We start from the raw sequence: 23,836 nt of genomic DNA, 5'->3' as shown, positions 1-23,836 counted from the left end.
CTGTGGGAGACGGCTGTTACCTGACCCGGGAAAGGATCGCATGTGGGGACCTGGGGATTCAGTGCTTAAGTGAAACCTCTGGAGACCAGGAACGAGCGCGATTATGTCACCGGGTGAGCTGCTGAGCGCTTCGTTCGGCTCCCCGGGACCAGCACACAGCTCCTGCATACTCCTCAGCCATCGAGGGCTGCGCGGGCCGACGTGAGGCGGTGGCGGGAGGTGCAAGGCGGCGGCGCGGTGACTCAGCCGCGGGTACCGAGAGCTACCGGAGGCAGGCGGCGGGACTGGGACCGAGACCGACCGCGAGCGGCCGGCCCGTGAGGGGCCGGGCGGGGCGGCCCCTGGAGCGGGGGGCGGGGGACCCCGCAGAGGGGCGGGGCGGGCGCTGTGTGTGTGTGACAGGTGCGGCGCGCGCGCGCCCGCCGTCACCCCGCTCCCCCCCCCTTCCCTCCCCCCAGCCCCGCGCGCGCGCCGCCATGAATATGCAAATGTCGGTATAATTGCCAGCCAATGGCGTGCGCGCTGGTCACATGGTGCTGGTGGAGGCTCAGGGAAGAGAAGTTGAGTCCGGGCGAGCTCGGGCAGCGCCGCCAGAGCCGAGCGAGCCGCGGGCGAGCGCCGCGCCTCCTCCGCAGGGAGCCCGCCGGCCGGGGCTCTGCCTGGACCATGCCGATCCTCCTCTTCCTCATAGACACGTCCGCCTCCATGAACCAGCGGGCGTACCTGGGCACCAGCTACCTGGACATCGCCAAGGGCGCCGTGGAGATCTTCATGAAGGTGAGTGCGCGGCGCCGGGGGAGCCGCCGCCCCCCTCGCCCCCTTCGCCCCGCTCACGCCGCTTCTCTCCGCTCTCTCCGCAGCTGCGGGCCCGGGACCCGGCCAGCCGCGGCGACAGGTACATGCTGGTTACGTTCGACGAGCCGCCCTACTGCATTAAGGTAATGACCCCCCCGGCCGCCTCGGCCCCGCGGCGGGGCCGCCCTTAGCGCGGCGCGGCCCCGTCCGGCCCGGCGGCGGCAGCAGCAGCCTGTGAAGATGGCGGACATTTTGCTTTTGTATGGAGGAGAGAGGCTGAGGGCGCTGCTGAGATGGAGGAGGGGGGGGGAGGAGACGGGCGGGCCGTGATTCACCGCCCCGGCGCAACGAGGGGCGGCCGCGCTCCGCCCCCCGCGGGGCGGTGGCTCCGGCGGGGCCATCACCGCGCTCGGGCCCCGCGCAGCCCGGAGCCCCCCGGGACACGCGGGCAGGGCGGGGCGGGCAGGGCAGGGCGAGCTGCCCCTCACGGCCGCGGGGCAGGGGCAGCGCGGAGGCCCGGCCCTGGCGCGGCTGTGGGACAGCACCCGCGGCTGTTTCCGCCTCTGCGATTCGAGAAGGCTCAGTGTTGGGGTTGTGTGTCCCCCCTGTCCCGCTCCTCCCGCCCCGTTCATCCTGCTGAGCTCGGCAGCCTGCAGCAGTTCCGTGGAAGGTGCTCGCAGCCGCCACTCCGTGCAGGGTTGTGATGAGCTGGATGTGGAGCCATCGAATCATCAAGGTTGGAAGACACGTTTAAGATCACCAAGTCCAGCCATCAACCCAGTACTGCTACTGTAATTCCTAAACCACTGAATCACATCATCCACTGCCAACCTCTTAAACACTGCTAGGGACAGGGACTCTGCCACCTCCCTAAACAGCCTGACCTCCTGAATCCTGAAAATTTTCTTCCTAATACTTGATCTGAATTTCCTCTGTCTCAGTTTAAGGCCGTTTTCTCTGGTCCTCACTGCAGGCACATCAGAAGAGACCAGCCCCTATGTTACTGCAGCCTCCTGTAAAGGAGTTGTAGAGAATGATGAGGTTTGCCCTAAGCCTCCTTGAGAGTAAACAAGTCTGCCTGGCTGGCTCCTCTTGTCCCTGGTTTCTCATTCCTTGAGTCTGAGGCAAGTACAGCCATGCTGTTCTCATCACATTGACTGCACCACGAGGTTTAGGCAGAAGTAAAATAAAAAATCGTGGTGTTGCATCCCTTATGCTGTGGGCTGCAGCTTGCTGATAGAAATGTCCTAACTGAAAACTCCTAGGTCAAGTGTGTCACACAAAGCATTGCTGTGGGAGTTTTGGAATTCTCCTGAATAGTCCTGGATTAGGACTGTATTTACTCGGAGTAATACGCTACTTATGATAACTGTTGCCCCATGCTGTGAAGGCCAAAGAAGTTCATGTACAAATACATTGTTGGTCATCTAGAGAAGAAGGGAAAATATTCTCTAGATCTCCCAGAATTGTCAGATTCTTCCATCTCTAGAACTTCTTGAGATGTTTAAGAAGTAAGTGGGCTCACTGGTGCTGTGAGCTTATTCACATCTTTGATAATGAGGAAATGTAATTATGATGAGCTATGACTCTTGGCTCCTTTCATCAGTAATAAATTTACACAGCTTTCTGAAGTGACAAGTCACAGAGTGAAGTAAGTATTTATTGTTTGGTGTTGCACTTTTCATTTTCTCAGAAGAAGGTGTGGAAGTAATTTCTGTGAATTGAAACCATCCTTGACTTACAGAAAGTTACTGTCAAAAAACCTACATCTGCCTAGGAGAGGTGTTTTGTAGACACAATGCACACACCATTTGCCCCATCCGTGTTTGTGGCTGGATGCAAACCCTAAGTCTTTGTTATGCCAGTGTTAACTGGATTTCTTGTGTCCTAGATTTCTTTTCTTCTAGTTTTGTGTCAAATATTTCACAAGTGTATCTTATGTTTGAGAAATGAACTTGCTCCCTGCAGTGACAGCAAGCATACTGGTGATTTAATAAAAAAATGACTTTGCAGCTGGAGGATCTGTGGTAATGCTGCAGGTTATTACCACGTCTGTACTCAGATTTGCTGAGGAAGATCTCTGTGTTTAGTAAGCATCTGTGTACATTCTGATGTGCTAATGAGCATCTGACTGTTGACAGTTTTAGTAAATAGTAATTGAAATAAATGGGGCTGTGATACCCATCATAGCATTCAGTCATATTTAATATACATTAAATAGTCAAGGGAAAGGAAAAGTATTGTGGTTCTTGTAACTTGCTAATGTTTCTTCTTAGAAATGTATATTTCTGCCTTTAGCACACTGCTTTCTAAATTGGACCTTAAACAATCTTAAAATATTTTTTCAAAAATTAGTAACTTTTCTAGGAGCAGGCTGCAGATTCAATAAATATCTGATTATAGTAATTATGATCACAAGTGCAGCTCAACTATTGCGTAAAGACTTCATGGAATAATGAGTGTTACTGGGCTGTCATCATGTCTGTTCCTTGGGCAGAGAAAGCCTCAGTGGTCACTCCCTGTTTGGAGACTTGTTCTCAAGACCTGCTCTGGTGTTTATGATGTTCCCTCCGTTGAGTTTTTTAACAACCACAGTTGTGCCAGGAAAACCTCCTGGTCCAGGCCAGATTCTCTATGTCTTACAGAACATACTTTTAAAAGATATAAAATCTGGTTTCTTTGCTAATGCTGCTGCAGTTAAATACTTTATTTCTCTTGATTTAGAGAAGGAAAAAAACAAACCTGGCAAGTGAATGCGTTTTGCAGGCTTGCTTTCCAAGTATGTGCAGCAGTGGCTGCTTTATCCTCTTGTTTTCTTGATGATTTATACTAATTAAATTACATAGTCTCTCAGATAGTTTACCAGTGAAGCACTTGAGGGAAATAATATGGTGGTGGAGTTGAGACCACTTAGAAGGCAGAGAAATTACAGGAACTTGAGCTTTAGAGCAGGGGTAGCTGAGATACGTGCCTTGGGTTGGTTTGTTTCAGAATTTGTTTGTCTGTAGCATTAAAGTATTTAAAACCAACAGCACCAGTTCACTTTTGATGGACAAGAATATATCCAGAAAGTATTATGCATATGTATTGTATTGTGCTAATGGAAGAATCGTGCTGTTGTACAAATGATTTGCCAAAATCTGTGAAAGTAAGGTGGTGTTTTTGAAACTGTCTTTAGTATAGATGGTTTGAAATTATTTACAGGACCTGTTGATTCTGTTTGGCTGCTTATAGATCTCTGTCCCATTTTTAAAATGGAATTGTTTAGTCTCTCAGTTTGCAGTAGGGCTCTGCAAAAAGCTGTGATGACAAGTGTCTAAAGAGGAGTCAGGATGCTGTCCTGGGAAGGTGGGGACAGGAAGATGGGGAGGCAGGAATCTCAGCCCCACTCTGGCAGCAGATGCCTCTGGAACCTCGTCAGCTGTTTGGCTCTTATTTCTTATATAATGTATAGGTGGTGATTTGTGACAGCAATTATGGTGCAACCATTTATAACTCTTACTTTGTTTCCAAAATACAGAAGGAGTCAAATATTTAATATTTTAAAAGCATGTTATGAAATGTATTAACCTTGTAATTGTCAAGTTGTGTGATCTTGTATAGGTCAGTGGAAAAATACCTGTACATTCTGTTGGATGTTGGGTCAAACTCATTTCATGAACTAGGAGGTAAAATTAGTATGTTACTTCATGAAGTAAGAATGTTCAGCCTAATGTTTTTAGTGCATTTTTTAGATTGAAATTGTGATAGAGTGCTATCAATTGAGTCTGTCTTAGTGGCATGTTAACATGGAAGTGAGCCAGTGTGTTCTGGTATTTGGGTGTCTGATTTTGGGTATTTGGCATGCATGGGAAGGCACTAAGATGTACAGTAAAGCACCTTTGTAAAAGGTGTCTATTACTATTAAAAGACTAGTGCTTACATTTAGTTATGGGAGGAGTTTATTTCCAGTGTCTATCCAGTCGGGCAAGAAAAATGGGTTCAAGAGCAGCCTTGCTGCCTGGCAGGTTGGCAGGGTATTTGATGTTCCTGGCTGAGAGAAGTGCATTGTCCTGTTCAGGGAATACAGTTCCTGATGTGTCCTTGTTTTGAGGACTTTCTGTCCGTGGATTGCTAGAGCCCGGATCTTGCTCCATCCCAGCCGTGTTGTGACCTGGTGCTGCAGCACCTCCAAGCCTTGTGTGCCAGCCCCACCCTTCTCATCCCTTCCTGCACAACGTGGCTGATCCGGAATGCCTGGCCAGGAGGGTGGCAGCAGGCCAGGCGTGTTCCTGACAGCTCTGCACTGTCTGTGGGGCAGGGACCCATTGTGAGCTCTTGGTATGGCCCTCATGGTCTTCTGTAGCTTTTTTCATATATTTACCCAACTGATTTTTTTTTAGATCACATAAATTTCAGCATCCTCTGTCAAATATAGATTTTTTTTTTGTACATAATCACATGCTTATGTGTAAGCATACATAACATACATGTACACCACCATGCTGTGGTGTAAGTGGGCAGAATCTTAAACCATTTTGGTTGGGTTTTTTTTTTGTGAAGTAATGGTGCTAGAGTAAAAGTATGGAGAAAAGAGAACAGTCTTCTCACCTACCCTTTTCCCTGCAAGCTTTTCTTATTTTCCAGTGATGATGTTTCAGCAAGATCTATCTAGATTTGTCTGAAAATGGAGCTCATGCCAAAATGTTAGCCTAAAGAGTTTTTGAAAAGGAAAGCAAGGCTTAACTCTTAGTTTATATTTTCCATTCTCGATTTTTGTGAAACTTCACATCCTGCAGTTTGTGGTTTGCTTGTGGATTTGGGCTGCAAACGGCGAGTTCAGGCCCAGACCAAAAACACAATGGTGGCCTTATGTGAAGTTATTGATTAACTGGACTGCCCTGTTCCCTTGTGACTGATATCTGGCTGCTGGCAGTGATACGGCCTTTCCTCAGGGCTCGAGGAATATTATTTTTTATCTGGTCACAGAAATATGACTTCTGTTTTATGTTCTTGTGAGACTCTATCGTCTGACCTTCATAAATGATCTGGTCACAAGTCAGAGGACTGAGAGAACATAAGTTATATTCTGAAATACATATTTTCCTCCTTCTGTTGTGTTATACTGAATTCAAGAGTCAGCTGTGACTGCACTGCAGAAGTAGTCTCCATGAATTTGAGTGCAGAAATATGTACGTAGCTGTCTAAGAAGTAGCTCAAGTTACTTTATACAGTGTATGTGAAACACTGCACTGTTTGAGATGTGCAAACTGGGACTGATGGATAGGATGCCTTCCAGTTCCACTGCTGTTCCCTGCTAGCCTGAACATATGTTTCAGTGCTAAAGAGCTCCCTTGTGGAAACAGCTCTTCATGATGGACTCTGAGCAACCTCTTCTTTTTTCCCCTGAAATTCTGGAGTTGGATTGGGATATCTTAGAGGCTGGAGCAGGAGTTTGTAGAGGTTTTTTAAAACATCTGTCAAAGAGTACTAAGTGTATGTAAATAACCTGTTCATTTATGATATTGAAATAGTGCTTCAAAAATGGGAGTTCATAAAGTCACACTTGAGGGGGCTAACTTTGCTGTCTTCTATTTCAGTGGCACAGAAGCTTCTGCCAGCATTTTTAAATTTTGCTTTCACGGAGAACCTGTGCTGGTGCAAAATGGAGCTGATTACCACTCACTCTGCACAGGGCAGAGGCAAATGAATAAGCTGTGCTACTGAAAGAGAGATGTGAGATCTCTTTGTCTGTCTCTGGAAGAAATTAGATCAGAGCTCCTGCCTCTGAGCTGCAGGGAGAAAGAGGAACCCAACCATGAAACCTTTTGGGTTTGAGGCAAAGATCTGCAGGAATGCTGCCTGAGGTGGTAGGACATGCATTGGTGTGTTTTTTCACTTCTGTGAAGGAAGAAAACCTGAGGGATACCTAGTAAGCTTAACTGTAGCAGATCCACAGAATAAGCCTAAGTTGATTAAGTTTTTACAGGAACATCTAGATGCCGAAAATCTTTGGGTTTTATATATAAAAGGTCTGACTTTTGGCAGGCATGAGTACTTGATGGACTAGCCTGTGCTGTGGAAGGGGTGGTGAGCAGCTGGGAATACACTTGGAGGTTTACAAGCTGGCAGTGGGGTGTGCAGGCAGAATTTTTGGTGCAAGGCAGATAGCAGCTGCAGGGGCAAGAGGGAGGCTGCTATCCGAGAGGTGCAAAAGGGAAAGAGCTGAGGTCAGTGGGAGAGGCCTATCTTTCTCCGCAGATATGCTGTTAATGATGTGCACACTTAGTGAACCCACTAGCCAGGCATCGTTGGAAAGGGGGGAAAAAAGGTGCTGAATGTGGAACTGAGGGACTGGATGAAATGTAAGCAGCACACACAGTGTCTGTTCTTGATAACTCATTGAGGAGACTATATTCTGTACTTGTTCAGTGGAGAGAGATAACCATTCCTGTTCTACCACTGTAAACTTCTTGGGTCAGTTACAGCAGTTTTCTGAGCACCAACATCTTCCATTGCCTGGGAAGTACTACACACACCTCTCCTCCACGTCTTCCACTGTGCTTGTTTGAGGCTTTGTGTGAAATTTGTGTGTTTTCAGAAGGCTGTCTTCATGCAGAAATGACTGGCAGGTTAAAGCCAACAATTGCTTTTCCTCTCTTAAACACAATGACTTAAGGAAGAGAAACAGAAGTCAGTTGTTTAAGGAACACTCATGCAGATAGGATTGTAAATTTTTTTTTTTAGGGCAAAACGAAATTAACTTAATGCTGTTTGGGAATAACCACCAAACAGTTTTTACATGCTTCTTTCAATTTAACTGCTTTATCACTTAAATCTGACCAAAGAATGTGTACAAAAAAGTTCCTTTTTTTTTTTTTTTTTTTTTAATTAGGCATCAATTCTGAAATTGGATAAGTAAGGCCATAGGCAGAAGTTTCTTGTTGGTGCAAGTGGTAGGTTTGTATTTTACATACTGCAGTGTATGTGTCTCAGAATCTGAAAACATGTAAAAATGTATTTTACTAAAATCTTTGGAATCATCAGTTGGCATCCCTACTGCAAGCAAGGAAGTATTGTAGTCCCTTTTAGCTTATGAAGGTACTAAATTGATTCCTGTAGAGAGTGTCCTTTAAAAGGCACATTCCCATTCCTGAGAGACATCATACTGCATCATACTGGGTAGTGCTTTTAAACATTTTTTAAAATGCTTTTAAACATGCATAAGCATGCTGCTTTACTTCTTTGTGTCCTGGTTGTGAGTCGTAGTAAGCAACCTCTTCCAGGAATTGGTGTAATGAGGACAGAACATTATAATGAGGAGTTTTGTGAAAAGTAATGTACCTTCTGCTTTAAAAAAACCAAAGCTGTAGTAATCAGGGTGGTTCATTCTTCTAAAAGGTATAGTTTTGTGCCTTCTGAAATGGAGGTATTTTGTAAAAAATCAAATTCATGCAAGAACTTAAAGGTGATGGTTAAATTTTTGAAACTAATCTATTTAAATGGAAGGGCAGTTCAGAAATTAACTTCTTGATAGATGTGAGGGACTGAACTCTGCGTAGCTGTCCTTTTTATTATTATAATTTTGGAGTAGTTAAATACTGGAACTTGTGCTTTCACCTGCTGCCTGTCTTCACAGAAGGGCAGGTGTGTGTGGCTGAGTTAATTCTTAACGAAAATATTTTTCTGGTTCTGCTCCTACAGGAATCTGCAAAGTAAAAGCTTGCTTTTTCATGTGAGGTGGGTTTCTGCTTTGTACTGTACAATAGATGAGATGCCAGAGGCCTTGAATGGAAACCATCTTCTGTTGTTCATAGGCACTATAGCAGTTTATATTTTCATCTTTTTATTTGGTTCTTTATTTGGGCTTGGACACATTCAAAGATGTAAGCCCTTAAGACTACAGGATAAACTAGACAAAAGTAGATAGGTTTGCATTAAGAGGCTTTACTCATCCTCAGTGCAAAGGTCACTTTTATTTTAAAAATAGAAGCTTAAAATGTGGAATCAAACAGTTGGGTTGGATCTCCCGAGTTACATTTTTGTAGAGAGGTGTTCTGTAAGGAGGAAGGTGGTTCCTGGCACATGGAATCTTTGTGATCTGCCTCTACCCCTCTTGTGCTGTTATTATTTCAGTTTCACTTAGGAGGTTTTTGAGAGATGTCTTTTTTGTTGGTATGTATATATGTGTAAAAAGGCCTGGGCCTTGCACCCTGTGGTGTGGCTCTAAATGTGCACAAAGTACATGTGGGATACCTTGAGAATGGTCATTCATTCTTTTTTAACTTGATGACAGCTGATGTAGTATTTGACTGGCTCACGTTTTAACAGTGGAAAAAGGTAATTAAGATTGCAGACACTTCTACCTTGTTCACCCTTGCATATTTTATAACAGCTTGCCAGGAGGAACTGTGATTTGCAGCAGTGGTGCAACAATGATGTTTTGAGCTTGCTGTGATCTAGAAAAGATGTATCTTAGTGCTGTCTCCTAGGGTGTTCTCAAACCTCAGGCAGCTGGGATCCAGTGGGAAGAAGCACGTTCTGTACCGTGTGACCTGTGCTCTGGAGCTGAGTGCTTTTGGAGGGGGGAGCAGTGCAACTCCAAGGGCCCTGTCAGAAGGTTCCAGATGGCTTCAGCCTTAGTGATTCACTTCACTGTCTGTATTTCAAATGCAGATATCCTTGATTTTATTTAATAACATAGGCTAACCAAAAAAAACCCCAAAACAAAAACAAACAAAAAACAACAACAAAAAACCAGCCACCTCATAACCACAGAAAAACCCCACCAAAACACCAACCAGCCAACGAAAAAAAAAATCACACAGTGTAAAGAGCAGCTGTGCCGTTCTCAATTTTAAATGCACATTGTTACTTAAATAATTTACTCTTGTAGATTGAGTCTTGGAATTTTTTCTACATTCTTAAACTTTATTCTTACAGTACACCTCATAATAATGTAACTCTTATGCTTTAACAGCCCCCAAAAATATAGCAGGCAATAATTGAAAGGAATTTTTTTGCTTTGTATTTTTTCTGGCTAATTTCAGAATACTTAGAAAACACATAGCAATCAATTTCAGCTGTAAGCAGCATGTTTCAGGATGAAGGTTTTAAGAATGTGCCAAGAGATTCATTCTTGTAAAGAGACTGTTTTTGTGCAGATCAGAATCTGTAGTTGCCCATAGACTTGTATTGATCTGTATATTCACTCTGCAGAGCATTGAAAAAACAAACTTTATTTTGGTGTAAGAACTGAGATTGACAAGGATCTCTGAAACTTGAACTCCTTATTGTCAGATAAGTAAACAAGTCTTGTTTTGTTTTTAAATAGCTATTATTTTTTTTTATTGTTATGATTTTCTGTCCCACAATTTACCCAGTTTGATTCATTCCATGTGTATCTATGCAAATTTCAGCATAAGCAGCACTAGATTTATTGAGTGTTATTAGAGACAAAAAAAAACCTAACAGTTCAGAATGCCTTAATTTTACTTTTTAAATATAAGGCAATGGTTGGTTTGTCTGTGTTCTCACAGATGCTTTTAAAATCTTAAACGTGTGAAACAGTGTTTTTAAAAAGTAAGGATCTTGATAAGATGGATGTTGTGGAGCAATTAATTGGACAGAAAACAAAGATCTACAGTGTGGTTAAGCTGGTGTTGCTATGTTCTGCTTCTAAGTGAGTATAATGCATTAGCACTGGTCTTCATAGCTTGTTAATGGTTCAGCCAGTGAGTTTTGATTAAAAAAAAAAAAAAAGTTAAGCTCTGCTTTGTGGGAGAATGTGCATCTGTTGAGGCAGAACACTTGGTGCCTTTAGCTGCTGCCAGGGCTCCCGATGGTTCTCCCAGGCTGGGATGTGCTGGGGCTGGAGGGCTGGGTCAGGACATGTGCCCTGCCCTCAGAGGGCCTGGCCTGGGGCAGCTTGCTCTGATCACAAGAGCTTAAGCTCAGGTAGTTACTTTGGGTCCAGATGACTTTTGCATTAAAAAGAAATTCAACCTTGCCATGATCTGAAATAAAAATCTGACCAATACTAATGCTTCCAAGGCCATCAGTGTGTTTTTGGCTGTATAAGGGTGAAGTTATTTCCTAGGCTGGCTAATTGATATTTCCATGAGTATATTAATTTAATGGCCATCTAAAGTATTTATTTTCTTCAGCAGTGCCTTGAACAGCGTTTCAGACATGAATTGAGGAAGGCTGGGGATTAGATGACTCCTTGTAGATTCTTGAGTTTTGATGTAAATTTGCAATACCTGTAGCACTTTGGTGCGCTGCTCTAGTTCTGTGATGTGCTTTTGGAAGGAAGGAGGAAGGAATGTGGCATTTTGCAAAATAAATGTGGAACATACTGTGTTGTTTCAGCTCTGAGGTGTAAAGCTGGAGTATCATCAGTAATGCTTTTCCACTTGATTTCCAAAAATGTGCAGTGAGGGATCCCTTGTGTTGCTAGCAGCTACTCTGTAACCTCTTAGCCTTTGTTCCTTATGACTTCTCCAGCCATGCCGAGTGTAGGAAGGGACCAGGAGAAGGACAGAGCTGGGGCTGATTGGTGTTGAAAGCATATTTGGTAGGCTGAAAGAGCAGCAGGCACTGTGAGTAGCTGAAAATCTTTGATTGAAACCTCCACATTTCTGCAGTTGCCCTCTCTGCAGTGTTTGGATAAGATGCACCTATAATGGTATTTCTGAAATGACTGCTATGCTGCTGAACAGGAGCATGGAGCCTCTTGTTATGCTTACTGTGCTAGGGCTGCAAACTGTGATTACTTCTGTGTTCCCTCTCCATTAAGCTGTTGTGTGAAATGCAGCTTGTTCTGGTTCAGCTCTGTACTGAAATATCCTGGCTTCTCGAGTGTTCCTCAGAAATAGGTGCTTTTTTAACTGGACAGTGTTTTTCTATTTAAATAAGAATGCTTTTTGGAACAGGGTGATCCCATGATCTCTTTGGTATTTATACTTTCCTTTCTTCATGTGTTTCCTTTTTTCCTTGTACAAGAAAAAGTGCAGAGAGAATAATTGTCAAAATACATGAAATACTGTGGACCAAAAAGCTAAATCCAGAGATGGATTGAAGCAGGAGCAGCAGGTAATAAATAAAAAGGTAGTGTAGGCTTTTTTCTTTCTGCTTGGCATTGATTATTATCTCTTGGTTCCAAACAGTTTCCAGCTTTGAGTTGTTCATACAGCTTCTGCATTTGGCATTCCTGTAGGAGAAGGTGCTGCTTCTCTCTAAATGCTGATATTAACAGAAGGCCCCAGTACTTGTTTTGTAACTGGAGCTTAAAAACCCCTCTGCTCGTGTTTTGCAGGGGTGCTGTGCTTATAGTTTATTTGAGTTGTTCGTAACACAAACGTCTTGAATTCTTGAAGGAAAAGTATTTCTATGTCTTTTTTAATGGTGAAGTCATCTTGAAAGGAATAGGGAATTGCATGGTGTAGTTTGAGCTTTCTTGGTTTTTTTTTTTTTATATTAAGGTTTCATGGAGAAATACTTCTTTCTATACAAGATGAAATAGTTTTCTGTGTAGCTGACTGCCTGTAATAAAAACTGGCCCATACTGTGCTGGAATGTAGTTAACATTCACTAATGTGCTTTAGAAAACCAACTGGTTCGATCTGTCTTTAGAAATTTAGTCTGATGGGTGCAGGTACAGGAGAGTTCAGCTTAGAAGTGTGCAATTGAAGGGGATCTCCTGAGCATCTCACTTCACTCTGCAGCCCTTCCTTGGAGGGCGAGGCCTGGATTGCTTTGAGGGGAAGTGAAACTGGAGGGTGCTCCCCAGGCACTGAGTGGTGAGTGTCCAGGAGGGGCTGTAGTGTGGCTGGTGTGTCCCAAGGGACAGCTGGAGGTGCATGACACCTTCACTGCATTGTTTCCAGCTGTGTAGGGGAAGCCAGTGTGGGTGAGGGCAGGAGAGATTCTGTGTTACCAAGGTACATAGTGTGTCCCAGAGAAAAAGGAAGAATTGTGGTGCCTGGAGCTGGATGGAGATAACAGAATGTGCAAAGTGACAGCTTTCTAAAAATCTCGTGTGGGATCAAAGGAATCCTCTGCTTCAGTGTCTTCTTTTTTTAAGATGTGTTTTTTTTTTTTCTAAAGATGTTTTAAAGCAGTTTATGCGTTTCTGGTCTTTTGGAGATGTTTTATTTGACTGGAATTTAGGTGCTTTTTAAAAAACCAAATTTTCAGAAAGTTCCCGCTGGATTTCAAGAAGCACTTTTGATGGATAGTTTTCAGTTTGAGTGTCCTACAAAAGCAGCAGAAATAACTTTACAGGAAGAAACAATTCACTTACTATTCACAATACTTAGCCTTAACACTCTGACTTGGTGCTCACTAGCTCTGATGTAAGGAGAACCAAGTGATGCTTCTGTACTCTTCACTGTACTTGACTGCTCAGTGGGGTTATTGAGGGAGTAGTTGAAACCTGTGAATTGGTTACCTGCTCAGTACTCCTCAGTGAGAACTGGGAAGGAGGGTCTTTGTTAGGCAGGTCTCAGAGCAGGCAGCAGTGAGCCCTGCTGCTCCCTGTGCTCAGCGCCGCCCCAGCCATGAGCTGAGTTCAGACCTGTGTGCCACTGTCGTGCTGTGCTGGAGCTCTGCTGATCTCACATACCAGAGGTGGGTGCTGTGCTGCTCTCCTGTGCCAAGAACAAAAAATAATTGATCTTGGGAGTTTCTTTGCTATGGGCTGTTTAATGCTGTGCAGTGACAGGACTGGTGTGTTGCACAGAACAAACTAGAGATTAGAAGTGCTGAAATGAGAAGAGTCCTGCAGCCAAAGGTAAAGAAGACCTGAGAGTTCTGTTGCCTCAAAAATGACATTCATAAGTATTTGGAGGAGAGTCAATGTCTGTAAGTGTCTCTTAGAGTTGTTTTTCTGCCCCATTTGTATAGACAAAAGTCTGTGATGATGAAATTAATAAGTGATTAGTAGGTCATATGATTTTGAATTATTTTAAGAAAATGAAAAATGTTAAATAGAAATGTATTTGGTGTTCATAGTGTAGTCAGTACCTTTCTTCTCCTGTGTGCTCTTTTTAGCTAGCAAATCTTTGAATAACATATCAAACACGTAGGGGTAGCATGGGCATTGGCTGCTCTGTACTGACAAGCAGTCTTACCCTGTCCTTCATGGGCAGGGGGACATGTGGTGCCAGCACCTCTCCCTCTCCCTGTTTGTGGCAGAACTGGAGTGACCAAGACAGTCTTGGCTTGCTAAAACTCCTATCCCAAAGTTGTCAAGGCTCAGGCAGGGAAGCTCAAGGCTGCATAGGAGGTTATTCCCTGCTGCAGAACCCACTGAGCAGTGCTGGGGCTGGGTTCAGGAGATTACAAAGAGGTGGAGATACTTGGGCATTTTAGAAGCAGTCCCCTGGCTTGTAGGGTGTCTAAAAGAATAATTCACTTCTGTATGAAAGAAACACCTGCTTGACTTTGGCTCAGACATGTGCAGGTCTGAGTTGTGGTCATGTGTACAGTCACCAGTGGACAGAAAGGTCATTTAAAAATGAATCATTCTGGTGATTTGGGAGGCAAAATACTCTGCTGGTTTCACTGTCTTCCTATAGTGCTTGGAAATTCCATAACAAGAGTGGTTTCAGATTTCAACAGCTGGATTTTTTTTCTTACCTTACTTTTTCCAAATGATTGCCACTGACAAACTAGGATGCCACAGGCATGTTGTCTTAAGGTAGTCTGTTTTCCTAAGATGGGTGCATTTAGTAATAGCTTGAATTATTGAGAAACTGAAATGCTTTAAAGAAGTTGTAATATCTGAAATGCAGTTGTTATTTCTGTTAGAACTGTTAAAAATCTGTGTGTTTGACTAACTATTGAGAAAGTACTGTAACACAGGCTGTTGTGATTGGCATGCAGGATTGCAAATTATCTTCTTGGAAGATTATTTTTAGTAATGTTGTAGTTTTTGAATTAGATCTGAAAGCAGTCCAGTGAACAATAAACTGTGCAGTTCAGTCTTACATAATTGCTTATTAGAAGCTCTGAAGATGAAGACTTGCAGCCTCCAAAGCACCATGTCCCTGGACTTCCTGAAGCTGGTGAAACTGGGAACTGCTTTGGACCTAAAATTCTTGTGCTCTAATGCCCAGCCTTTGGCTCTGCCCCTTTTTGTACAAGCTGACAAAACTGTGCCAAGAAATAGTTGGAAAGAATAAAAGAAAAAAGGCACAGCATCCAATCAAAGCCAGAACAAACCAACAATAAACCAGTAAAAAAACTACAGTAAGACCAGTAAACCTGACAGATAAGCCAGTGTAGCTGAGATTTCAAGATCTGTGTTACATGTATTCAAAACTTGTACATCAATATTGCCCCCTTTTATGTGATAAAGATGGGGTAGAGTGGTTTGGTTTTGTTTTTTTAACTTCTGGTACAGCATTTTATAAGATTTTCTTTCTAGTCTCTTGCAACTAGAATCATCTGTTTCTCCTAAGTCTTGAAGGTCTTTTTATAAGCTACAGACTGACCAAGATTTTCTTTTGCTGCTCAACTCTGTTCTTTTGATGTTCAGTTAGTCCTGATTCTGCTTGGTCTAAATAAGGCCTCCTTTTCTTCACTGGATTTTTCACCTTGGTGCTTGAATTCTCATTAATCTGGGCCTTTCTCCTGCCGAAATAAGCTGTTTTGACCTTACCTGCTTCTTGAAGCAGCTGAAATACTTCTGTAGCTGTGTGGTGAAATATAGAGCAGGGCACGGATTTGTCTGAAAACTAAGTTAGCAGAGAAAAATGTTACTTCTTAAGTATGTTATTTCTTGTCAGCATGATTTGCTTGCCAAGGCTGAAGCCAGGAGTTGGAGAGTGGTGTGATGCTTCCAAATCTCTGGGTGGTTTGTAGGATGGTATCCAGAGCTTGCAGAAGGCCAAATGACAGTGCATTTTTGTCTGTTGTTGGCATAAGCAAAGAGGGTGAGATTTTTGATTTTAGTACTTGTTTTTTCCTAGCCGTCTTTGAAAGTCTTCTGGTATGTGTTTAGAGTCTAAAATTATTTGTTCATATAAATTATCAAAGGAAAGGCCAGTAATATCTGGCAAGGTAAAGGCTGCTCAGATTGCTATTAATAAATTGTGGGCATAAAAGTGACTGAGTCGGAATGTAATATTGAAGATTAGAAGCAAATACTCTCACTGTTCAAATTGGTTCATAAACAACTGAAATAACTAATATTCAGTTCTGACTTCTTAGTTAATGACCTGTAGAGGATTCGTAGTTTTGTGGAATATGTTTTTTGTTTGCTCCTTTAAGGTTGTGGGGTTTTGGTTGGGGTTTATTTGGTCAGTAGTGTTTATCCTGGCAAATAAAGCCAGTGGGTTTTTTGTAAGCAGTGTTAGTGGCAGTATTTTAAATTTAGGAAGGATTATTATTTAATCACTTCAACCTGAACTCATTGTGCATCTGCTTGGTGTTGGGTACTTGACTCTGTTTTGCTCTAAGAATGTTCCTACTGTATAAAAAGAAAGGAAAATATACAGATGACTTTGGGGCTGGACTTTCTATCTCTGAAATACATGTTTCATTATATACATTGGCTTGAGTCTTTCTGGAGAAAAACATTTTACAGAAGTAGACTTTCTTGTCATTGATTTAAGTGTTTTTGATTCAAGAATCTTTTTTTTTTTTGAGGATAAGGTGCAGAATGGAGTACATTAACTAATCAGACTTTTGGTTAGAGTGGATATGGAAATCTTGCATTTGATGCTCTTGTTCTCATGAGAAGTTCTTCCATTTTACTCTGTTTATTTCAAAAGTACAGTTCTCCTTGGCTTTATCTTTAAAGATCTTGTGAGAGCTGCAAGATGAAAAAAGTTTCCTTGGACAGCCAACCATTGGTGATCAGCTGCTCCTTGTACCTTCAGCTTGCCTGGGGAAATGGTACATGTTTTATTTTGCAGGCAGTGACCACACTGCAGCAAGATCAAACAGAGAGCTGGAAGCTGAGCAAACATTTTCACAACGGGAAAATAGCAGAATCTCCAAATACCAGTGAAGAAGATTCTTACTGTTTATTTTATAAAGAATACTCTTAAATTCATTGGAGTTCAAATGAAGAAATGTAGACTGGGAATAGTGTTTCTTTTGTAAATGTTTTGTTCCCCCCTGTGCTTTAGTAACAACATAAGGCAAATGGTCTTTGCTGGAAAACACTTTCTGAACTCCAGCCTGGCTGTTCCCAGATGGACTCACTGATGGGTGTTTTTGCCAGACAAAAGGGAGCAGTCTCACCTATATTTATGGATCCGTAGAATTCAGACAAAACAATTTTGGTAACTTTTCGCTCAAAATCGTTTAAGAGAAGCTTTTTTAGCATAAGACACATCATCTTGTTGAGATTTGGTGCTATTTCACTCTGAAAAAGTACCATTAACTAAGTCACTTTTACTCCAAAACAATGACTATATGCTTGCATTTCATTTTTGCCTTGAGCTGACCACAGGTGTGGGAGGTTGCTGTGGCTCTGCTGATGAGATGCTATATTTTAAGCTGCGGTTGTGTGTGAGTGTTGGTGTTTTATTGAGAATTACCTAGTTCTTTTGAGCTTCCAGGGCAGTTTAATCATAAAGCTGAACCAGTCCTGGTGAAAGTCTGTTCTTTGTCCCATTGCAGAGTTTCTCACTTGTATCCCTTGCATTAATCTCAAGCTTGAAGAACTGGTTAAGGGAGCTAAACTTGACCAAAATGCTTTTGTTGTATCATTTTATGATAATTCTACATTCTGAAAAGAAATCCACCCAGCTTAGGCTTGTCAATTCAACAGAAGTGTTGATCATCATATGTCCTTCCTACTCAATTCTTAGATCTTTTACAGTTCTGAACATGTCTCTCCTAAGACCATTCACAGAGCCCTCAGTGTGTACTGAAGGTTGGCAGTGGGATAGAGCTGCTTAAAAAAGCACAGGAAAATCCTGTCCTCTTGTGTTCTTGCACAACTTGGCACAGCCAGCAGGTGGTTGCTGCTGAGCCAGTGCCCAGGGAGGAGAACCTGCTTCACCTGGAGGATGTGTTGCTCAGAGCTTGTCCCAGCAGAGTCAGGCTGTCTGAAATGATCCTCTCCATGTCTGTGGAGCTGGGATTCCTGGTGGAGCATTGGGAATGTTCTGGTGCAAGGTGATAGGAAGCCTGGCTGAACAACTGCTTGCTTGCTGCAGGAGTGGCTTGGAGAGTATGGTGTAATAGCAAGGCTGAGAGTTACAGGAATATCCAGGACTTCCAGGCTTTTCGCTGAGGCATCTTTAAATGCTGTACCAATTCCCTGTGAGTTGGTCTTTCCTAAAATAGCTTCCCAACTGTGCAGGAAACCTCTTTTTAGGGAAGGGTATGTGAATCACACCTGTTGGGCCTGCTTGCCAGAGGGTCCAGAGTGCTTGGTTGGACTGATCCACCCTCATCACCTGCTGTTCCTTGGATCCCCAATAACTTTTTTAAAGACCTCCAAAATTTTAAGCTGTTACTCTGAGACACTAAACAGTGATTTGATTCTTAATAGGGTGTTTGCAGCCACTCCTTTCTTTTCTGCCAGACTTAATTTATGGAAGAAAGGACAAAAAGGAAATGGGTATATGCCAGAAGAGGCAGTGGCATTATGGTGTTATCTTGGTTTTACCTTTGCTGTTACTTTGGCAGCTGCATTTCTGATTTCCAAACTTGGCAGTTTCTCCTAAAAAATATTTACATGCGAAATCCAAATACTTCTATTAACAGCATCATCTCTACAGCAGTTTTCATGGTAATGCAAAGTTTTTCCAGTGCTCAGCAGTGTGTGTGTTTCTTGAGTCTCCCGTTGTGGGTGTAACCATGTTTTACATCAAGCTGTGCATACCTGGATTAGGTGTGTGCAGCATGTAAATGGTGCAGTGCATCCGTTAATCAGGAGTATAATTAATTTTTGTTGGGAAGAGAGATAAATGCCAACTTGCAGTTGATTGCAGTTTGCTGCTAGAATAACTAATAAGCTTTTTTGTTTTATGTAACAGGCTGGATGGAAGGAAAACCACGCAACGTTCATGAATGAACTGAAAAACCTTCAGGCTTCAGGACTAACAACCCTTGGTCAGGCACTCAGGTCATCGTTTGACTTGTTAAATCTCAATAGATTAGTGTCTGGAATAGACAACTATGGACAGGTAACAAATCTATCTATAGTCTTCTGTCTTTTATATTTCTGTGTTTTTTAAAATTACAGTTGGTGAGGGATTTCGGTGGTTCAAGTTCCTTTTTGCATTTAACTTTTTTTTTTTAATGTTGGAGAGCTCTATGTAAGAGCTTGAACTGGGAACTCAATTTTTCTTATTATGGCTACTGAAAAGACCCTGGAAAATGCTGGCACTTTTTTCCTTACTGAAGTACAAAGAAGCAGAGTATAAATGCCCCAACTGTAGGCATACAGGAGTAGCCCATCTTGTGTAGTTCTGTGTGGTTCCACACCTATTAAAAAATTACAGGATTATTTTGAAAGATTGCTTATCTTACTGTTTGTTTTATAATTATAAAAATGCAAGCGTCTCTGCCTGTGTGTTAAGGTTACTCTTAACATTCTTGTACTTTTGTCTGTAGGGAAGGAATCCGTTCTTTTTGGAGCCATCTATTTTGATTACCATCACAGATGGAAACAAACTGACAAATACAGCTGGAGTCCAAGAGGAGGTAAACTTCCATTAAGTTCTTTCAAGTTACGATTGTGCAGGTTGGTGCTATGCTGAGATGAATATTAATTAGTTTTTTCCTGCTAATTGTACTTCATCATTGATCTGTTTTTATAGAGACTAGAAACCAGCTATCCTGTCACTGCCCAGCCCCTAAATTCATAATCTAAGGGTTTTGAGATGAGAACTTGAGATAAATTAGTGGGTTGGAGAAAACGGGGTCTGTTATAAATGACTGAATTTGGATATGATGTTTTTAGCTTGTTTGTCAAATACTGGAAAATGTTAATAAATCTTTTTTTACCAGCTTCATCTTCCGTTGAATTCTCCTTTGCCTGGAAGTGAACTAACCAAAGAACCATTCCGCTGGGATCAAAGGCTCTTTGCTCTGGTACTGCGTCTGCCAGGAGCTGCATCTGCTGAGCCAGAGCAGCTTGGGAGTGTGCCTACTGATGAATCTGCTATCACACAGATGTGTGAGGTTACAGGAGGTAACTGGATGCTTTTTTGCTTTGCTTCACATTTGGCATTTGCCTTGAAATATTTCTTTTCCTTTAATTCACCTTCACCTCTGTTTTCTCTGTCTGAATTACTCTGTGTCCATGTGAATCCATGTGGTGTTTTCTTGGATTTCAGTAGCACAGGAGAACTTTAAAATAAAGCAATATTCCTATTTCAGATCTAGATGTGAGAGCATTTTCTAAATGCAGTGGGAGGTTTTGGAAAATTTCTTCGGTTATTCTGGATGTTGGCTTTGCTCACCATGAGGGTTCTTAAAAAATTTTTTTTGTTATTTAAGTGTTGAATTGAGCAGGACTGCTATTAGTGAGATGTTAATTCTGCTGCAGGGCTGTTAAGCTAAATTTAATCTTAAAAAATTAATTCTGGATCCTATTGCTTGATATGTTGATTAGATTTTTTTTAAATTGGTGCTTGGAGAAATTGTTGTGTGGGAGGAGGAGGTTTGGATAGACAAAAGCAGATAGATAACATACTCTTGTGAAATCAGGCCTTCCTAAAGGCCTCTATAAATTTGGCCTTGGTCCAGCCTGATGAAGCTTTAATGGCCTTTTTTTAGTAACAAAATCTCAGCAGGTTGTGGGGTTTTGGTGCTTTGTCTTGGTTGTATTGCATTTGCAAAGTACTTTGCCTTTTACATAAACTAGTACAGAGTTTGTTGCTGTTATTTTGGATAAAATTACAAGCCTTGACAGTGTGACTTAGGTAATAAAACACCTTCCTTAAGTAAGATTACTCAAAATTTGCTTTTCTGTTTCCCCATGTAATTGCAGTGTGACTTAGGTAATAAAACCTAAGTTTTATTACTTAAGTAAGATTACTCAAAATTTGCTTTTCTGTTTCCCCATGTAATTTCTCTCTTCCATAGGTCGTTCATACTGCGTCCGGACACAAAGAATGTTGAATCAATGTTTAGAATCTTTAGTTCAAAAAGTCCAAAGTGGAGTTGTTATTAACTTTGAGAAGTCAGGACCAGACCCAGCTCCTATTGGAGAAGGTACGGTGATTGTTGGTTTTCTTTCCCTGCTCCTAATGTTTAAGACAAAATGTTTTGTTTGTGTGTAGATGTCCTTAATTGTCTTCCATGTCCTTCCTGCCAGCTTCTCCCTGTAGTGTACAGGACACACCTTTTACAAGTGTTAGTTTGATCCTTGCTAAGTTAAATGATGCCATATGTCTGCACATGCTTGTATGGATCATCTACTGCTGGCTGGCTCTGTGTCACTCTTTTTACCTCTTTTTGGATGGCTGAGGAAAGTGAATATTTGCAGGAAGCATTTAAGTTTGAATTGCAGTGTTGTCAGGACTGTACTTAATTAAATCTAGCAATAGTGTATTTAAACACTTAAACATCTCTAAAGCAATCTCAGTGCTTAATTTTCTGTAGATTTTCATTCTGCTAAATGATCACAGATCAGTAAGATGCAGGTGAATGTTTTTAGCTGTGAGTGAAAAACTGTGCAAAGAACAAACAATTACTTTGCTCCCTATGAGTCAAGTGCATAAGAGGAAAAAAGGAAAGTGCACTCCAAATGTGAAGCAGTTCTTCAGATTCGCAGAAGTTCATGGCTTAAAGGAAGAGGAGGGGGCTGACCAGTTGCAGTTTAGGAAGTTAGGATCCTGGAATATCAGAAAACATAATAGCTTTTAGCATCACCTGAACATTCTAGCAAAGCCAGCTTTATTCCTGCTTTCATTCTGGAATCAGCTTTTTCTATGTTTGTTTTCTCCTTTTGCTTATTTAAAGAAGGCTTTCCTGTAATGCTGTGCTGGACAGCCCAGCAGCAAATTCCCATGTCTCTGGTGGCCCAAATGTTCTCTCCTATGTGGCAGAATGACTGGTGAAATTTGGGGGTTTTATTACCTTCATTTCTGTCACATTTGAATGGTGATGGACTGTGGATATGGATGTATAAAAATATGTCAAGACTTTTCTTTTCTATGGGAATAGAGAAAGTCCTAAATTAGAGAGAAATATGATAAGATTTACCCAAGCTGTAAAAATCACTTTTTATAATGCAGAGAAACCAAATTGATGTGTGACAGAAACATGGTTTCCACAGTATTACTGGCTAATTCTTTAAAGCAAGGAAAACTAGTAATGTAAAATGTTTAAACAAGGAAGGTTGGTTAAGTGGGTGATGTCTGCTGTGCTGTTTGCTTTCAAGAGCAGTCTTTGAAAACTGCTGGTTACATCTGTAGTGCTAGAAAGTTCTTTATCCTCAGTGTGCAGGAATGTCTGTGCTGGTGGGCTGGCAGGGAGCGCTGGCCTCTGCAGCAGGCTGTGGGGTTTAAGTGATCTGTGAATTGTTGTAATTAAAAACGTGGCAAAAGCTGCCTGCTGCAAGATGGATCCAGCTTCTCCGAGAAACTTTGCTCCTCTTTGAGTTTCCATGTGTAGCAGCATCAGTCAGTGAGCACTGCAGCCCGTGCAGAAATGAAAATGCCAATTCTCAGCCTTTCCAGGTGCAGCAGAACCAGCAGCAGTAGCTTGGTGCTGCCTGTGGGAGCTGTCAGACACTGAGCTTCAGCAAATACATTTTCCATAATACGTGAGTAAGCTTTGCTGCACTCACTGTGTAAGGGCTGTGCCACAGGAGCAGAAGGGAGATCAGGGCAGATATTGTAATTGTTTCTCAGATGGTTCTGTGATGCACCTGGATGCATAGGTTATTTCAGCCTCTGATGTAAAGTTCTCTATGTGTTTGGAACAAGAGTAATGAAATGCCTTACTGGCTGCTAATACAGAAATTTTGCTAGCAGACAAATGCATGCATGTAGCTTTTCATTTTCTTTTTGTTATTTTGCTTTGTTTAAATTTTAGATGGACTTGTTGATTCATCCAGGCCCATCAATTCATTTGCTTCTCAGCCGTGGCATAGTTGTCATAAACTCATTTATGTACGGCCTAACCCTAAAACGGGTGTTCCTGTGGGGCATTGGCCAATCCCAGAATCTTTTTGGCCTGATCAGAATTCACCAACACTGGTAAGTAAAATAAGAACTGAAAAAAGGATTCTACACTAATTGTTGAACAGATTGGAAATAAATAATGGATAGAGTAGTTTTTACTTTCTCTGTTAATAATATGATGTGACTTTGCTTTAAAAGGTTAACAGAATGGTATCAGCTAATGTGGATACTGTAACCTGTGACATCTCTTGTATCCAGAAAGTTCACTGCCATGTATATGGTTAGTTAATTTGCTGAATGGTTTTAAAAGATTAAAAAATTGAACTGTAAGTTACTTCATGTAGCACAAATCATAGTGAGCCTATTAAGTTTTAATCAGAGCTTTATAAAATTCATTAACGTGGAAAAAGGGGTATTTGTTTTTGAAAGAAGATCAACCATGGGCTTTTCTTACTTAGTATTACTTCATGTGTGGACTCTTTCACTAGCAGGAAGAATTAAAACTGAAACAGAAGAGCTACTCCCTGCAGAAAATCAGGAGAAAACAGTATTAATTTCTCTTTTTCTTACTGAAATGATCATACATTTGGCATGCCTTACTAGCCTTTCTAAACATCTCTCTTTTGTTAGGCATGTTCTGTTCCCTGCACTTCGCAAGTGCACAAGGTACTGTCTGTCCATTCTCCTTGTTCCCACCTCCTGATTAAAGAGGGGGAAAAAAAGAGATTTGCAGAGAGTTCTTTGAGAGATTCTTTGTGAATTGAGTGCCCTCTCCCATCTGTTTTTCTGTGGACTTGAAGCTGGGAAGAAGAGTTGAAGTTTCCTTTAAGCCTGTCTGTGTTGTAGCTCAATTGACATGAAGGCTTTTAAATATAATGATAAATAGTGGTATATTAACCATGTTTTTCTCTTGGTGGGAAGTGTGTATCAGTGTGTGAGCATTTTTTTTCAGTTAGAGA

The 23,836-nt window shown here is 41.9% G+C and overlaps 1 protein-coding gene across 6 annotated transcripts in view; it reads left to right on the top strand.

Annotated features, from left to right (window-relative positions):
- Nucleotides 1-490: 490 nt before the first annotated feature.
- The window catches only part of LOC121363055 (integrator complex subunit 6-like), a 39,697-nt gene continuing 16,351 nt past the window's right edge, over nt 491-23,836 (top strand). For 3 of the 6 annotated variants that reach the window (XR_005956628.1, XR_005956627.1, XM_041485102.1), the window contains exons 1-7: nt 505-777; nt 861-938; nt 18,777-18,926; nt 19,357-19,446; nt 19,753-19,936; nt 20,833-20,961; nt 22,789-22,952. Coding sequence is in view for 4 of the 6 variants with exons in the window: in XM_041485102.1 (XP_041341036.1) it covers nt 511-777; nt 861-938; nt 18,777-18,926; nt 19,357-19,446; nt 19,753-19,936; nt 20,833-20,961; nt 22,789-22,952 (1,062 nt within the window). In the remaining 2 variants the exon portion in view is untranslated. Of the gene's footprint in view, nt 778-860; nt 939-18,776; nt 18,927-19,356; nt 19,447-19,752; nt 19,937-20,832; nt 20,962-22,788; nt 22,953-23,836 lie in introns of all 6 variants that reach the window. The other 3 variants (XM_041485106.1, XM_041485105.1, XM_041485104.1) reach the window with 2 other exon arrangements.

This window comes from Pyrgilauda ruficollis, unplaced genomic scaffold (assembly GCF_017590135.1).
Source record: "Pyrgilauda ruficollis isolate IOZ18807 unplaced genomic scaffold, ASM1759013v1 scaffold7, whole genome shotgun sequence".
Lineage (NCBI taxonomy): Eukaryota > Metazoa > Chordata > Aves > Passeriformes > Passeridae > Pyrgilauda > Pyrgilauda ruficollis.
The sequence above is the reverse complement of the archived record's forward strand: the minus strand, read 5'-3'. Positions and strand labels throughout refer to the sequence as shown.